Below are 17,739 nucleotides of genomic sequence, written 5' to 3' on the forward strand. Positions count from 1 at the left end.
TCGCTAAGTGGCCACATGGCACGTTTTGCCCCACATGAATGGGTCCTTACAGTATCGGGAGGTTCTGGGGCTCCTGACCAAGGAGGGGATTTTGCACTATATTTTTGCTTTGCTCCATACCTGAGGTGTGATGCCTCTCTCCCCTGGTAGGGCTTTGTGTCCAGATGAAACACCAGGCATAGGACATTTTCAAGCTTCCCATCTCCTGTCCATTTTGACTAGCTCAGTTAAACATCCTTCCTGGGGTTGCTGACTCCTTGTAGCACCAGTTCAGGTCTAGAAGGGGGAGTTTTGTAGGTTTTTTTTTCCCTCTTCTGAGGAAAAGATATGAGTTTCCTTTGTCAGTTTGACTCAGGTAGCCTGAAATCACCCCCCTCCGCTCCCCACCCCCACCGCCTGCCAAATACCCACATGGCTGGGTCCAGGCATCATTTCGCCACAGAAGAGTGAGTCCTTACACTGGCCCCTTTCTTATTCTCCCTGGAGGAGTTCCGGGGAGGCATGTAGCTCATCCACCATGCCCCAGAGCAGCCTCCTGGCGTGGCAGCCTGCAGCCCTCTCTGCATTGCAGGCCTGGCTCCAGAGGGTGGAGGGAGTGACTTTCTCACTGAAAGTGGTCTGACGGACATCACATCTTCTCTGTCTTGCCAAATGCACCCCTTTCTATGGGAAGAGAGAGTGAAGATAGAAAGATAGGTCAAAGCTTCTCCCCCAGGATTTCCAAGACAGATGAAGTTTTAATTTTATAGCCCTGTGCAGCGAGGCGGGAAGGGGGAGAAATGATTTTTTTTTTTTTTTTTTTTTTAATTTTTGACTGCGTTGGTCTTCGTTGCCGCACGCGGGCTTTCTCTAGTTGCGGCGAGCGGGGGCTACTCTTCATTGCTGTGCACGTGCTTCTCACTGTGGTGGCTTCTCTTGTTGTGGAGCGCAGGCTCTAGGCTCACGGGCTTCAGTAGTTGCAGCACGTGAACTCAATAGTTGTGGCACACGGGCTCAGTAGTTGTGGGTCACGGGCTCTAGAGCACAGACTCAGTAGCTGTGGCGCACGGGCGTAGCTGCTCCACGGCATGTGGGATCTTCCTGGACCAGGGCTCGAACTCGTGTCTCCTGCATCGGCAGGCAGATTCTTAACCACTGCGCCACCAGGGAAGCCCGAGAAATGATTTTTTTTTCCTTAGGGTGAGAATCCAGAGGCAGTTTTGTACTGAAATGCTACTTACAAGGCTGTTTAGAAGCCAAGACTGTGCACAACTGACCTGTAGTGCTCTCAGTGCTGCTTGGCTCATAGTAAGTGGTTGACAATTGGACGGACGGATGGATGGATGGATAGGTAGGAGCCCTGTAAGTGGCCAGAAAGTCTGGCTTTATTAGCAGACAAGCTTTCTTCCCTGCCATCTGTGGCTTGAAGGGATAGTTTCTTACCCATGAGCTTCCCCCAGTGAAAAGAAGGAAAAAGAATTCCCTTAGTGTTGACCTGTCTACTTTATGTCTTTCTTTCATGCCTGAATCTGCCTTCCTTTGCAAACCTTCTGGGTCTGGTGGAGCTAGAATATGTGTTTGCTTTGAAAGTGAAGAGCCCGTGGAGAACTTTTCTCGTACTGGGCTCCACTGGGGAAGCACATGCTAATGAATTCCATCTCCCGTGCCTCAGTCTCTTCCTCATAGATGCCAGATGCACACACTCACACACACATTCACTGTTAACTTAGATCTGCTTCATCTCGTATTCAGGGTGTCTTAACAAGTATGCGGAATGGGATGTGTGATTTGAGGGGAAGCACCATGACAGCCCCAAAATAGCTCCCTCTTAAACAGGTGCAAAGGTGCTTGAGATGCCTCCATTCTGATCCATTCTCTTCGGAGGCAGCGTGTTGCAGTCTAAATCCAGCTCCTCCAGTTTTAACTGTGTACAGTCTGGAGCGAGTTCTTTTTTCTAAGCCTTGGCTTCTTCCTCCGTGTCATGGCCTCTGACCCAGTCTTATGGGACTGATGGAAGGATTACCACAGTGCCCAGCCCATAGCAAATGCTGAATCAATGTGGCCTGTGATTGGGTTAAGCATTGCCTAAGTGCCAACAATAACCTTGGTGTGAATTAACTGATCAAGTTTCCCTCAATAACAGAATGGACTTAAGGGCAGGAAGAGCACCTTAAGGTGGGGAAGGGGTTTAGGGGGACATTGGTGAAAGAAAGGGTGAGGTCCTGGTGAGACACAGGGACTTAAACCCCTCATGGAACCTCTCACCCGGCTGACAGTGCCTGTCCTGCTCTTCTCCTGTCCACTCCAGGCTGGACTGCCGCTCCTCCTGCTATGATGCCTGGGCAGATCCCAGACCCTTCCATGACTGCGGGCTCTCTGCCAGGGCTCGGCCCCCTGACCGGACTCCCCAGCTCGGCTCTGACTGCAGAGGAGCTGAAATACGCCGACATCCGCAACATTGGGGCCATGATTGCCCCTTTGCACTTCCTGGAGGTGAAACTGGGCAAGAGGCCCCAACCCGTGAAGAGTGAGGTGAGCGAGCCTTGTTCCCCCAGGGCAGGATCCTGGGGGGAGGGTAGGACGCCTGGATTAGTGTCCTAGGTCTAGCCCTAAACTCACCGTGTGACCTAAGCCTTGCTGTTTAACATGGGGTCTGAGGACCAGTAGCATCCATGTCAGTAACATCTTGAGGTTGTTAGAAGTGCAGGATCTCAGGCCCCACCCCAGACTGTCGGAATCCGACTCTGCGGTTCAACAAGCTCCCCTGGGGTATTCAGGGCCATGTTAGCGTTTGAGAGGCACTGGGCTAGGGCAGGATGCCCAACCTATCTCTGGTTCTTTGAGGGGCAAGGGAAGAGTGATTAATAATAAAAGTATTGAATAATAACATTTGGCCATCTCTCTGGGGTGCTGGGGGTGGGGTCAGGGGAGATAATGGGAATGTGCACATGCTTTGAAAAGTATATAAGGCAATGCCAATATTGGGTTAGCTTTAACAATTATTATCATTAGTCACATCGTTGTCTCTATTGCTCTTGGCCCCAGGCTGGAGCTGAAAGCAGGAACTTGGAGGAGGGGTGGTGTGGGCTCCCTTCCCAAGCTGCTGCCAGAGCTGGACTTGGCCTCAGTGGCCTGCCACCATCTGCCTTAGCTGGTGTTTGCAGAGGACCCACACATGGAGCACACCATCCTCGGGTCCCTTGGAGCTGCAGTGCTCTTGAGCCGTACTTGTAGAAGAGTAGCTTTTCCCTGGGGACCGGAGAGAAGCAGAAGTCCCCAGCGTGGGTGAGCATCAGTGCTGGGCACGCCCCCGGTCACTTCCCCAGGGCTGGTGATTTGTCCAAAGGCCTGCCCCAGTGAGGTCCCCAGCAGGGCCATTTCTTCAGAGGCCAGACAGAGTAGCTGCCCGCCCGGAAGGGAGAAGGAGCCGGTGGTGGGAGCTGGAGAGCTGGAGAGGCGGCTGGGCCAGAGGCCTGGGGGGAGGCAGCTGAACGGCAGGTGCTGGGCCGCCCTGCGGGGAGGGAGCATTCACAGACAGAGGTGCGCCCGGATGGGGGCTCAGCCTGTAGGATGGAGCTCACAGGGCTGGACGTCCCAGAAAGGGGGACTCTTAGTGGAGAAAGGTGTCTGGGTACCAGCAGGGGGGAGTTGGGTATTTTAATGCCATTCCTGCTCTGCCTTCCCTCTCCCCATAAGTACCATAAAAATTGCACAGAAGGGCTGCTGGGGAGCTCGGCCGGGGGTGGCACACTGGCTGTTGGCGGGCCGGATGTGGCTCTCAGGTGTGTTTTGTTTGGCCTGCGCAGTGTTTTAAAAGAAGCTGGAACCGACATTTCACTTGAAAATTTGGATTTTAATCTTTGATTACAAAGCGGGAAGATGTGGCCACACCGTGCCCTGTTCTGGCACGGCCAGGAGCGGGGGAGCCGCTTCACTTCTTTGCTCTCTCCAGTCTCCCACAGGCCCGGCGCCTCCCTGTTCCTCTCGATTTTGCTTACACTGTCAGTTTTGCTTTTGTTGCCGCCGGCTGCCTTCATTTACCTTGGACCGCGTGGCCCCTACTGTAGACATTTGTGCTGGAGACACCTGGATTAGGTGCCCTGTAGATGCCCACTAAAGACGGTTGATTACAAGATGAGAGTTGACGGGTAATTATATTCTTCTGAATTGATTTTGTCAATGAGCGTGCTGTGGATAGCACTTCCTGGCTTAGTTAGTGCTCTGTGTTCTTTGTGGAGAGCCCTTATCTTTGGTCTTGTGCTATTTTGCCTTCCCAGGCCCAGAACTTGAAAGCATTCATTTCTGGGTCATTCCATAGTATTTAAAACCAGTAGCTGAGCAGGGGCACTGAGGCTGTGGGGTTGATGAGGGGCCGGTGCTTTGGTTTCTGAGATCTGCCTGGAGGCAGGGGCTGAGTTACCACCTCCCCCCTCCGCAAAAGGTACCAGAGGAGCTTTCTTTCTTTCTTCCTTTCTTTCTTTCTTCCTTTCTTTCTTTCTTTCTTCCTTCCTTTCTTTCTTTCTTTCTTTTTTTTTTGAAAAGGCCTTTATTTGGATTGGGTATTTTTACATTTCACAGCCTCCCCCAAATTGGTGACATATGCCCTGTACCTGACAGTGACGTGCCATCCTCCCAGGCACCCACAAACACACACCATCCAGGCTGTGAAAATAACAAGCCATTTTTAGGGCATATTTGCATGTCCCCTCCCTCGCTGTCAGACTGCAGTGTAGTGGGTGCTGGCGTGGAGTAAGGTCAGCCCTGCACTGGGAACCGACCTCCGATGTTCTAGGTCAGACCCAAGATGGGTGGGGGTTCATTCTGAGAGCAACTGAAAGATAAAGGGGGTTGGGAGAGAAACTTGCAGCTGGAGAACCTTATGTCCCGAAGATTTATTTGCATATGGCACACTGCCTTTGGTGGATTTTCACACTGGCATTTTGGACTACTAAAACTTTCTTGAATAATAATAAGATATGAGCTCACATTTATTAAACGTTTAATATGTAGCAGGCCCTGTGCTAAGGGCTCAACATGTAGAGTCTTGTTTATTCCTTACCAGATCCTGGTGATCTGGTTCTCCTCATTTTAAGGAAGAGGAATTTGGGAATTCCCTGGTGGTCCAGTGGTTAGGACTCAGCTATTTCACTGCTGTGGCCCGGGTTCAATCCCTGGTCAGGGAACTGAGATCCTGCAAGCCGCGCGGCACGGCCAAAAATAATAATAATAAAATTAAAAAAATGAAAAATAAATAAAAAAATAAAGAAGAGGAATTTGAGGTCCAGGGAGGAGGAGGTCAAGTCACTCAGGGTCGCACGGCTGGAAGGTGGCAGAGCTGGGCCCTGCGTGGGCAAGACGCTGCTGCTGGGATAGCGGTGTGCACCAGGCACAGTGCTGGGTGCTCTCTGTGCAGCATCTTGTTGAACTCGCATGAGAACCCTTTTGAGGTCATTATTATTGCTGTTGTTATTGTTATGTCCACATTGTGGATGCAGTCAACAAGTCTTGGGGACATCCAAGGTCACGCAGCTGCAAAACGAGGCCAGGCAGTCTGACTTTGCAGCCAAAGCTTAAACCTTATGCTATGCTGCCTCCTGTGCTCTCTGCCAGACTTCCAAGCTCTAATCAGTACTCTGTTGGGCTGGGGAAGCCGGATGAACCTGGCCCCAGAATCCTCCATCATTTTGATGACACACCCAGATTAACGCTGAGCCCGTCAGTTCTGCAGCCGTATCATCTCCCAGGCCCCCGGAGAGAGGACGGGCCGAGCCGCTGTGCAGGCAGCTCTGTCCCAGCTGGCTCTTGGGCTGTCCGCCTTATAGAGGCCAGCAGCCTCTTGGGCCATGTCCAAATACATGAAGCACTTGGGTAAAAGAAAATCAGAGGAATTAAGTTAAAGGACGGGTTTTGTAAATGATGAAATGCTTTGTGCTGATGTTTTTATTGGCTTGGCCAAAAAGTTCGTTCGGGTTTTTCCGTAGGATGTTACGAAAAACCTGAACGAACTTTTTGGCCAACCCAATATTATAGGGTTGTCACATCACGTTAAACCATTTTTGTGGAGGTGCTTCCCCGCAGTCCATTTGTCCAACAGATACATGCTAAGCACCTACCATGTGCCAAGCACCGGGCCAGACACTGGGAACTGAACCATAAGCAAAGTCGACAAAGTCCACCTTCTCTTGGACTATGTATTGGAGTGGGGATATCCAAAAATAAGCAAATTCATATACAATATAAAAGGCCAGGTAGTGGTCAGTGTCACGAAGAAAAGCTAAGAAAACCAAGTGGATGGGAAGTGGCCAGACTGCTCGTTGTGAGGGTTGGCTAGGGAATCTGGGCACGTTATATTGTGGCTTATGGGATTTTTAGAGCCGATGCTTCTCTCTTTCTCTTTGTTCTTCTTTCCTTTTCAATACTCCTTTTCAAGACAGCTTTGCTCTCTGGCTTTCTCCAGAGCTTTCCTTCCTTCCTCCACTTTTTGTTCTGCAGCCCCTTAAGCTGGAGTCCTCCACCAAGCACCCCCTGTTGTCCTGGAGATCTCGGCCCTTCCTGGGTGGGTCATCTCCGAGTGGGCTGCAGTGGCCATGCCCTGCCTCTGGGCCTGGAATGCATTTCCAGTAGTGGCGGAGGGAGGCCAGAAGCCCTGCCCTTGTGTGTGTGCACGTGCGCGCGCAAGCACGCATACACACACGCAGAGCAAGCAATGACCTAACAGCCTGCTGGATGGGACCCCTCACCCTCTGTGTCACTCTGCAGTGCTCTAGAGGGTACTCAAGTTCAAGAGAGTCTGGATGACCTTTTAAGAAAGAGATTGCAAACTGTCATTCCATGGGCAGGAGTCAGCCTACAGATGAATCTTGTTTGGCCCTCACAGTGTGGGGTTTTTTTTTTATTGAATGAGTTGCTAAATTTAAAAGCCAGGAAATGTGGACTTTTTGGCTTCTTTAAAAAACCCAGAATATCTGGGCACTCTAGACCCACACCCTTATATGCAACGAGAAGCTGGAGCTGAGCTCACTGTATTGGCATGTGGTCCTCATTTCTCCGCAGTCCCCACCGCCTCCTGTTGCCTTTCCCAGCCCGCTTCACAATGCCTATTGTCACCAGCCGGCTTTTGAGTTTGTGTCCTGTGCTTAGGTCCCAAGGATGGGGACTACATCTTCCATTCCTTTTTACTTCCACCAGTCGGTGGACAGTGCCTGGCCTGTAGACTGTTTAACACATGCTTGTTGGTTTGAACATTAATTAGCTGTGTCAACTTGGCAAGTCACTTACACTTTCCATCCCTTGGTTTCTATATCTCCCAGTTCTCACCTCCAAGCATTTGTCCCTTTCTTTTTCTATTTCTGAACATAAGCGACTTCAGGCCAAAGACAAGAGGACACAATGAAAATCAAACCAACCATTCCCAAACTTGGTTGATCATCAAAACCACTTGGCAAACTTCTTATGAATCCAGATTTCCAGACCCAACCTTGGGCCCATGAACTCAGAATCTCAGAGGGCAGAGTCCAGGGAATCTGTGTTTTTAGTAGGCCCAGAGAGTACTTGGCTACATTTGGGAACCTGACTTTATCTATTTGTACTTCTTGTTCTCTTCTGATCCCTATCAGGGAGGCTTCTGAGGGTGTCCCCCTGAGGAATCAGTGTGTGCATTCCATCGTGGATTCTGTCTCTCCAGCACATACTGCATGTGGCGACAAGATCCTTCTCCTCTCCTCTTGAGAACAGACTTAGCTGTTCGTGGATTTCACATTGGCCATCTCCCAACTTCTCCAGGGGCCCTAGAGAACATTTAGAAGGCTTTCACCTTTGGAAGAAGTGGGACTTCGAATCCATGAACTACAGTGTGGTCTTGGAAGGTGTGCTCACCCTAGGAGTTTGCTCACCAAAAAGACCAAAATGTTCATCCATGTTTAGCCTGAGCATAAAAAGTTTCCCCAAACCAGCTGATGTGCTGGGTAAATGTTGGCATAAGCATGCTTATGTTTTTAGTGATTTAAAACATAAAGGCAGCCCACTGACATTTTTTTAGCAAGCCTTGCATAATTGGTTTTTAATTTGTGGCTCTTTGGAATAGCATTGGCCTTCTTCCCTCTGACTCAGACGCTTTTTCTGTCTCATACTTGCTTGGCAGAGAGATCCAATCTGTCCCTTCTTGGAATAGAGTCTCCCAACTCATCTTTGAAATCCTAAATTCCCACTTTAGTTCCGTCACTTTGTTAGCACATTTTCCAAAGCTGTTAGCTTTTTTTTTTTTTTATCTTTAATCATGTAATTTGAGGGCAAACGAGTGATAGCTAAAGGCAACCATGCGTGTGTTTAACTTTGGTCCCTGTGGTATTGAGTCTTATTTGATACCATACCCTGAGCATTCACGAGGGTTCCAAATCTCTTATTTAACATCATAGGTTGGTCACACCCGCTGTTGTCCTAGCACTGGGTCCCTTGGAGAGGTGGTCGTAGGGACATGGCTGGATCTGTATGTTCTTAGCAGAAATCAGACGCTTCTGAAAAGTTCAAGGAGTTCCATGCTGCCTTCTTAGATCTCTGTTTTAAGATGGGGATAATGATAGCACCTACCTTCTAGTGCTGCTGTGATAATTAAGTGAACTAATGCAGGTAAAGAAGGGCTTTACATATGCCTGGCACTTAATAAGATACACAACAAATGTAAGACATGATTGGGATTACTTTTCATATGCGTGGATCGGGCAAGTTAGTTTTTTTTTTTTTTTGCGGTACGCGGGCCTCTCACTGTTGTGGCCTCTCCCGTTGTGGAGCACAGGCTCCGGCCGCGTAGGCTCAGCGGCCATGGCTCACGGGCCCAGGTGCTCTGCGGAATGTGGGATCTTCCCGGACCGGGACACGAACCCGTGTCCCCTGCATCAGCAGGCGGACTCTCAATCACTGCGCCACCAGGGAAGCCCAGCTGGTCTTTTTTGAGCGCAGTTTCCTCATTTGCAAAAGGGGGAAACTGATGCTCATGGAATTTCATTGTGAAGTTTACTGTGTGTAAAGATAACCTTGACTACAGTGCATTACGCCTGTAAATCACCTTTACTAGGGACTGAGCCCACTTGCAGTGAATCACACTACAAATTCTGACAGCACTTGTCTTTCCAATGTCTTGTACCCGTGACCTGGGTTTCAGGGAAGCAAGCAGACCTTCCTGTTTCTCACTGTTTATGTATTGATAGTTTAGATGCAGCCACAGTTTTAGTTACCATCACAAACTGTGAATGAAAAGGCCCTTCAACCCTGTGATTTCCACTAAGCTGCCCTGTGTGACCCCTTATCTTGTTTCCTGTGGTGTTAAGGATTCTCATGAATCCTCAGTTTTTTTAGCAGCCCTATGAAGTGGCCTCTTCTATCAATGCTGGTCATCTTACGTTGGTGTCCCCAGACCCACTGGTAATATGGACTCAGAGTTGGGAAACTGAGTCCCCTCTCGGGTCCTTCTCTGGCTGAACACCTCTGGAGCCAGCCAAATCTCTTTCCCTTCAACTGTGCCCAAAAGACATAAGACAACTTCACTTGAGCTTGGAGCTCGGAGACCTAGAAGGACACTGGGGCAGATTCGGGTAGGCTGCAGAGATAACTGGAGTGAGGTCGATGGGTCACCTCTGGGTTTAGCGACCCCGTGAGCCTGCACATGTCCTGCCGTCTGTGGGGCTCATTGACTGTGCTCTGCTTTTTGGCCGCAGGGTCCCCCTTTACTGAGTGCACTGCCTGTGCCTGTCTTGGGTGACAAGCTCCTCCACGGCTTGCTTCCGTGGCCCTTCTCCCTGCCTCTACCACGAGCCACCGCCAGTACAGAGCCGTGGCTCTTTGGAAGCCATGTAGCCAGGCAGGACTGCTGCTTGGAACGGTCTGGCTCTGGAGGTTACTGGACATCTGAGCTTCAGCTTCCTCCCTAACTCCAAACATATACAAAAACTAGCTCAAGTTGGATCAAAGACCTACTGTAAGAGCTAAAACCACAAAACTCTTGGAAGAAAAAGCCACAAATATTTGTGACCTTGGATCAGATATGACACCAAAAGCACGAGCAACAAAAAATAAATTGGACATCATCCAAATTAAAAACTGTTGTGCTTCAAAGGACAAAAAGTGAAAAGACAATCCCCAGAATGAGAATTTTCTCAAATTATAGATCTGATAAAGGACTTGTATCTAGAATATATAAAGAACTATTACAACTCTAATAAAAAGACAAATAGCCCAATTAAAAAGTGGGCAAAGTATCTCAATGCACGTTTCTCCAAAGAAGTATAAGCACATAAAAAGATGCTCAACGTCATTAGCTATCAAAGAAATGCAAATCAAAACCATGGTGAGATACCACTTCACATCCACTAGGATGGCTATAACAAAAAGGACAGATAATAACAAGTATTAGTAAAGGATGTAAAGAAGTTGTAATCCTCATAGACTGCTGTTGGGAATGTAAAATGGTGCAGACACTATGGAAAACAATCGGGCAGTTCCTCAAAAGGCTAAACATAGCGTTACCATATGACCCAGCAATTCCACTCCTAGGTATATATGACCAAGAGAAATTAAAACATATGTCCACACAGAAAGTTGTTCAGGAATGTTCATAATATCTCAAAAGTGGAAACAACCCAAATGTCCCTCAGTTGATGAATGGATAAATAAAACGTGCTATATCCATACAATGGAATATCATTTGGCCATAAAAGGGAATAAAGTACATGCTACAACATGGTGAACCTTGAAAACATTAAGTGAAAGAAGCCAGTCATGGGACTTCCCTGGTGGCGCAGTGGTTAAGAATCCACCTGCCAATTCAGGGGACACGGGTTCAAGCCCTGGTCCGGGAAGATCCCACATGCCACGGAGCAGCCAAGCCCGTGCGCCACAACTGCTGAGCCTGTGCTCTAGAGCTCATGACCCACAACTACTGAGCTCACATGCCACAACTGCTGAAGCCCGCACACCTAGAGCCCGTGCTCCGCAACAAGAGAAGCCACCGCGATGAGAAGCCCGCACACCGCAACGAAGAGTAGCCCCTGCTCGCCGCAACTAGAGAAAGCCTGCGTGCAGCAACGAAGACCCAACGCAGCCAAAAAAAAAGAAAGAAGCCAGTCACAAAAGACCACATATTGTATGATTCCATTGATATGAAATGTCCAGAATAGGCTAATCTATAGAGACAAGAAGGAGAACCAGGTTCCTGGTGCCCAGGGCTGAGGGAGATGGGAGGAGTCAGGGGTGATGGCTAAAGGGTATGGAGTTTCTTTGGGGGGGGGGTGATGAAAATGCTCTAGAATTGATTGTGGTGATGGTTGCACAACTTTGTGAATATACTTAAAGTTGTTGAATTTGTCTAGTTTTAGTGGGTGAATTGTACAGTACGTGTGAATTTTATCTCAATAAAGCTATTGTAAAAATGAGCAAGAATAATATCTACCTCACCCAGGTACAGGGAGGATTAAAAGTGATAATGTATGTAAATCACCCAGCACGTATCGGTGCTCCAGAATTAGTAGCTGTGGTGATTAAAGCCCCCCTTTTAGGCCAACAGCAGTGAAAAAGTCAGGGTCTGGTTAGGGACATTTTTTCTCTCTTTCTCTTTTGTTGCTAGTGGCCATCCAGAAGCAATGGGAGCAGCCTGGCAGGGTTTTGTGTGGAACTCGGGAGGAAATATGGAATAATCTTGGTTACTCATTAGCATCCCCTGGAGAGTGTTTAAAAAAATACTGACATTCAGCCCAGAGATTCTGGTTCAGTTGGTCTGGGTGGGGCGGGCTGGTGGTTCTAATCTGTAGCCATTGGTTGAGGCCCGTGGTACCTTATAAACCAGCCCAGGTCTTTGAAGGAGTGAGGACATTTGCCTTCAGGACAGAAGGATCACGTGAGCAGTGCACTTTATGGTTTGACAACTGCTTTTGTAGAGATTATCTCCTTTGATCTGTTCAAAAACCTTGTGAGGTAGGTGCTTTTAGTACCATTAGTTGTTAGGGAACCAGGGCTCAGAGAGATTAAGTAACTTGCCATGGTCTCATTTCTTAAATTTATTTTATTTTATTTTATTTATTTTATTTTTGGCTGCGTTTGGTCTTCGTTGCTGCATGCGGGCTTTCTCTAGTTGCGGCGAGTGGGGGCTACTCTTCGTTGCGGTGCGCAGGCTTCTCATTGCGGTGGCGTCTCTTGTTGTGGAGCACGGGCTCTAGGCGCGTGGGCTTCAGTAGTTGTGGCACATGGGCTCAGTAGTTGTGGCTCACGGGCTCTAGAGAGCAGGCTCAGTAGTTGTGACGCACGGGCTTAGTTGTTCCACGGCATGTGGGATCCTTCCCAGACTAGGGCTCAAACCCATGTCCCCTGCACTGGCAGGCGGATTCTTAACCACTGCACCACCAGGGAAGCCCCCAGGGTCTCATTTTTAAGGCATAATTTTATCTAATCTGTTTTTTAGAAAAAGCAAGATCCACACCCATGCTCATACCTATTAGTTATCAAATCTAACACTTTGGAGAGCGCTGCCAAGGTGACGTCTGGTGCCAGGTTAATCTGTTTTGCATAGATTTCGGAACAGAGCTCTTTCTGCTACTTCTCTTTACTGATGAGCATCCTGAAAGTGCAAGGCAAACTGAAAAAAACATTATTTACATCTGTGTGTGTATGTGTATATATGTATACACATATATACGCATAAACACCGTTTGTAACTACTGATCTGTGTGTGCAGGGAAAACATAAGACAGGAATAATCTGGATCTTGAAGCTGTCAGAAACCTGCAAATGTCCCTCATAACCTCTGAGTTAAAGATTTGGCATCAACCACATCTTAATGTCCTCACTGAATGACTATAATAAGTATATGATACAATATGAGCCCCTTAATAAAATACCACCTTTATCTATTTAGTATATTGCAGTATCCTTTGGAGAAGAGACTTCTGCTGAAACCGATCTGAAGTCCACTGGTTTACATCAGCCCTATTCAAAGTCGGGTGCACAGACCAGCTGGCATCTGGGAACATGTGAGGAGCACAGACTCTTGAGTCTCACCCTAAACCTACTAAAGCAGACTCTCTAGAGGGTAGAGCCCCCCAAATGTGTGATGTTATAAGCCCTCCAGTGGGTTCTGATGCTCTCAGAACTGAACGTCCCTTCCAGCTCTGACTGGCAATGATTCTCTCTGAGAATGGCTACTAGGGTCTAAAGCCACATTTTTCTCCAAACCTATCTCAAGCTTCCTGGAGCAACCCGCGTGCCATCACGTGGTACCTGAATCTGTGTTAGGCAGGGTTGCTCTCTGAGTCTGCAAACACCTTAGCATTTCCAAACCAGTTATTTCCAGGTCTTGAGATGCTCCTGCTGCCAGCATTCACACCCGAAGGGACTTTCCAATTAATAAAGCAGCTGAGCTTGTCAGTAGGCCAGCTCCTTTATTGTTTTAGAAGAGGGAGAATCAGATAAACTGTTCTGATGCCAAAGGAGCCTTCGTTTGCTGAATCTGGCCCAGAGTCTCAGCAGCTCTGGTCTGAAAACTGGGGCAGGGGGCTGCTCTCTGCCCCCCTCATCTGTCTGGGTGCTGTGAAACCCCTCCTTCCCCCCTCTATGAACTTTAGCTGCATCCATTTCATTGCATAAGTCACGCATGGTGAAAATCACCCTTCCATCCTCCAGGCCGGGCATCTCTGGTCGTGAGTTCCTTTGACCATTGTCATCTGAGTGGGATTCTTATTAGCTGGCGTTCTGTTCCCTTGAAGTAGAGTTCGCCATTCTGCTTAGCGATTTGTTGTCTGTGCCTCGTGCCTGAAAGAAATTGGCCGAAATCTGTATTTCAGCTGCACACCCTGCGTACAGATTAAACAGAACCGCGTTGGTGGAGAATAATTAAGCCAAGGACCTTGTTTTTCACCTTCATGATGAAAGACAAATGACTTCCAAGGCTTTAATAGGATGGTGACACTTGAAATGTTCTTCTACTTTGGCCAGCTTGGGACGTTCAGAACAGCCCTGTTCATAAATATTCTTTGCAACAACTGCATTTTCATTTAATTGTAGACAGTCATTTTGCAGGAGCTCTTGTCTCTGTTTTTTTGTTGTTGTTATTGGTGTTTTGTTTTTTTTGTTTTTGCCCTGGTGTAAAGGCATGCTACACCGCTTCTTGTTGCTGTTGTTAAAGACCCAGTTTCAACTGTATGGTTAACTCTTTTTGAGAAGAAAATGGATTTTTCCCTGCCAGATATATTCTGCTTCTTACCAGTCTTTTGGGGGTGGGGAGAATCTTGTGGGGGCCACTATTTCTCTCCTTTTCTCATCTTTTTGAAGTGAGTGTCAATTGGGCAAGAAAATTGATGGATTGCCTAGTGGGAAACCAAACCTCCCTAAACCATAGATATGAAACGGGCCTGTAATAGACGTATTTCAACAAAAAAGAGCCATCATTCTTCAGATAGCTCTTGTCCACAGAAGGATATCCTGGCAGCCATTGTCCCTTTTCTCTTCAATGTTAACGTTGCTGCCGGAGCCAAGGTGATTTTTCCTGTCTCCTGGCCTCCCCCTCACTTTTGCAGTAACAGTGTTTGCTCTTCGCTTAGCAGGGCGGTCCACAGATGGCTGCCACCCTGCCCAGCCGGCTTTTTCAGGCTTTGTTCCAAACACAGTGCTGCCTTTTCTTAGCAGTGGAAATGGGCTGTTCTCCACTGCTTTCTGAGAGAATGGCCCTTTCCTACTCTGTGCATATAAACCAGGCCCAAGCCTTGGGCAGCCTATTGTTTTATGGGTTCTCTTAATCCAGGAGGAGGATTTTCTGAGGACCACGGGTGTAAGGGCGGGGGTTGGGAAGGCCGAGGTCCAGAGTTGCTTCTTCTTGCTGAGATGTGAGCACTCAGGTCAGTTTGGATGGATCCCCCATGGCTCTAATGCAACCAGAGTGGGGGCAGGCTTTCAGTTTGTAAAGGAGGTGTTCCCTGCTTCTTTCCAGAAAGCAGTGGTGTTCTGCTTGGTCTCACTGCTGTCTGATCCAGAGACCTGGGCAGACTCACTCTCCTTCCCTGAACTAGAGTTCCCAGGCCTGCGGATGCAGCAGGAATCAAGGATCTCTAGGTCTTCTTAGTTCCAGAACCTCAGACTGGAGCTTAGTTTTCAGCCCTGCTGCTCCCCACGCTTTCCTGCAGAGGCCCAGCGCACCGAGCCATCGCTTCTCCACCTGCACGTGCCCCCAGCCGGGAGAGCCGAGTGCATCGTCTTGGCAGGTGGAGCCATTGCCTCTGCCAGCTCTTGTTCAGAGCCTTCAACTGGTGGTTGGCTGGGCTGGAGCTTTGAGTGAACAGGGCGTCCAGATGTGTGGGTTTGTTCATAGGTGAAAGTGTTGGATTACAGCCTGGCATTGGGAGCAGTTGAAAAGGGCACTGGACTGGGAGTCAGGAGTCCTGGCTTCTTGTCCAGGTCACCATCTCTGTGGATCAGGCCTCCCTTAAGCAAACATTTATTGAGTGCTACTGATGGCCATAAACTCTACAAGATGCTGGGCACACAGAAAGTCAACAAGACATGGACTTTGCCCTCATGGAACTCCCAGTTCAGTGGGGGCAGAAACTGAGGCTAGTATATAGCACAGTAGAGGCCAGGATAAACTCAAGGTTCTATGAGAGCCCGGAGCAGAGGGACACCTCCCCAACTTGGAGGCGATGAGAATCAGGGAGGACTTCCTGTAGGAGGTGATGCTTGAGCTGAAGGTACAGCGTGAGAGTAAGCCAAGGGGACAGCAGAGGCAAAGGCATGAGGCCAGGGAAGTGTGAGGTATAATAGAGGCTCCAGGTTGCAGGAACATGGCGTGTAGGGTAGGAATAGATAGGAGGTGAGACCACGGCAGGTGGGGCCCAGTCACGGGGAGCCTTGCTGGGTACATTAGGAGCTTGGACTTTATCCTGAGGGTATTGAGGAGGCCCCTGAAGGCCAGTAACCTGATCATATTTGCATTTTAGAAAGTTCCCTCCAATGGCTGGGATAGAGGATGGTTGTGCAGGGTCAGGAGGCCTCCTAGGAGGTGATGCAGGAGAGAGAGACAGAAGTGGAGAGACAGAGAGAAACAGAAACAGAGACAGAGACAGCGAGAAGAGAGAGAGCCTGGAAAGTGGCAGGGGAGATGGAGAGTGGGGAGCAAATCTGAGGAAGATTTAGGATGTAGAATTGGATGGCCTGTCTGGTCAAAACTGGAGATAAGGAGAGGGACAGGTGAGGGGCGAGGCCTGAGTTTCTGCCTCCTTGAATGACTCGGCAGTGGTGCCAGGTGGGGTGGAGAATAGAGGTGAAGCCACCAATTGAGGATAAAGACTTTGAGGGGCTGAGGGACATCCGGATTGAATGTCCAGCTGGCAGTGGAGCTTTTGGTCTGAAAATAAAGATTTGTTTGGCATTTGAGAAGAGGTGGTGGCTGAAACCACACGAGTAGATGGAAACGGTGATCTGGAGGCAGTATGTATAGAGGGTCCCGGGCAAGAGACGGGAAAGGAGAGTCAGAGAAGTAGGAGACCACACAAGGTCAGTGTTGAGCGTCCAGGGTGGAGAGAATTCCAGAAAGAGGGTGTGATGCACAGTCGGTGGAGCCAGGAGGCCCAGGGACTGACCCTCAGTGTCCCTTGGACTTTGTGAGGACCCAGGCCCTGCCCTCCAGCGTGAGCCTTGGAGAGAGCGCTCCCTCCCCTGGGCCTTGGTTTCATCATCTTGGCCTCAGTGTTGCCAAGAGTCCCTTCCCACACGGCCCTCCCTCCCCCCTCAGTAAAGCCAACACTGCACTCGTGACCCCTGAGGGTCACACGAATGAAACCCCAGGGAGTCGGAGCTGGCTGGGGTTTGGGGAGCTCTTGGTCTGGCCCAGTGTTGGAAGGCAGTGCGATGTATGGGAACTGAATCCCTGTTTTTCCCCAGCTTGGTGGCCTTGGGCAGACACTTTGCCTTGGTTCCTCACCTGTAAAATGAGGCCCCTAGCACCCACCCTGTAGAAATGTTTGAAGGTTAGGGGAAGTGGGAGCCTTTGTGTTTATTAAAGATGAGCCACGGGACGGGAGGTGGGCTGATTGGCCCAAGGTCAGAGAGAGGGGGCAGCGTGGTGACTGGAACCGGGTGTCTGGTGACCAACCCCACCGGGGTCTGTCTCTTGCCAGGGCTCATAAATTAGTAGCCCACGGCCGGGGCAGCCCACAGATGTGTTTTGCTTGGCTCCTGCAGCGTTCTTTTCAAAATGGAATTCGTTGCCAACATTAAAAATGGGGAGATTTTACCCACAAGCTCACATTTTCAGCTAGACTTGAAAACTTGGAGGATTTGGCCACACTGAGCCCTCTCTGCCCTGGGACGAGTGGGGGGTGTCCCCTCTGGGGGCCAGACCCTCATCCAGCCATCCTCCCTCACTAACCTTGACTTGCTTGGCTTCTGGGGGTGGCTTGAGTTTGCAACGCCAGCCCTTTGACTGACCATTTGTCCTGAATTTTCTTACAGCCTGGCCCACTGTTTACTAAAACTGTCCGGTATTTCATAGCTGAGGTCCATACCTTGGCCATTCGGAGTGAGAGGGCCTGGCTGGAGAAGATGGGACAGAGAGGAGGGTGGAGTCTCCTACGGCTCAGCCCCAGGAGAGATACTGGGGAGAGGGCCTGTGCCCTGCAGGCTGCAGGGGGTCAGCAAGGGTGCTGGACAAGGGCCCCTGGCATTTCCTCATTCCTCCCTGCAGGGGTGGCAGGAGGCAGAGGGGACTGTGGGCCCAGCCTGGCCGGCCTG

At 49.4% G+C, this 17,739-nt stretch overlaps 1 protein-coding gene across 4 annotated transcripts in view; it reads left to right on the forward strand.

Annotated features, from left to right (window-relative positions):
- Positions 1 to 17,739, forward strand: part of JDP2 (Jun dimerization protein 2) — a 44,008-nt gene that overhangs the window by 8,307 nt on the left and 17,962 nt on the right. For all 4 annotated transcript variants that reach the window (XR_016392222.1, XR_016392223.1, XM_022576516.3 and 1 more), the window contains exon 2: positions 2,288 to 2,511. Coding sequence is in view for 2 of the 4 variants with exons in the window: in XM_022576516.3 (XP_022432224.1) it covers positions 2,288 to 2,511 (224 nt within the window). In the remaining 2 variants the exon portion in view is untranslated. The remainder of the gene's footprint in view (positions 1 to 2,287; positions 2,512 to 17,739) is intronic.

Source organism: Delphinapterus leucas, chromosome 2 (assembly GCF_059928025.1).
Source record: "Delphinapterus leucas isolate spDelLeu-1000000601 "Yukka" chromosome 2, BTC_Dleu_Yukka2, whole genome shotgun sequence".
NCBI lineage: Eukaryota > Metazoa > Chordata > Mammalia > Artiodactyla > Monodontidae > Delphinapterus > Delphinapterus leucas.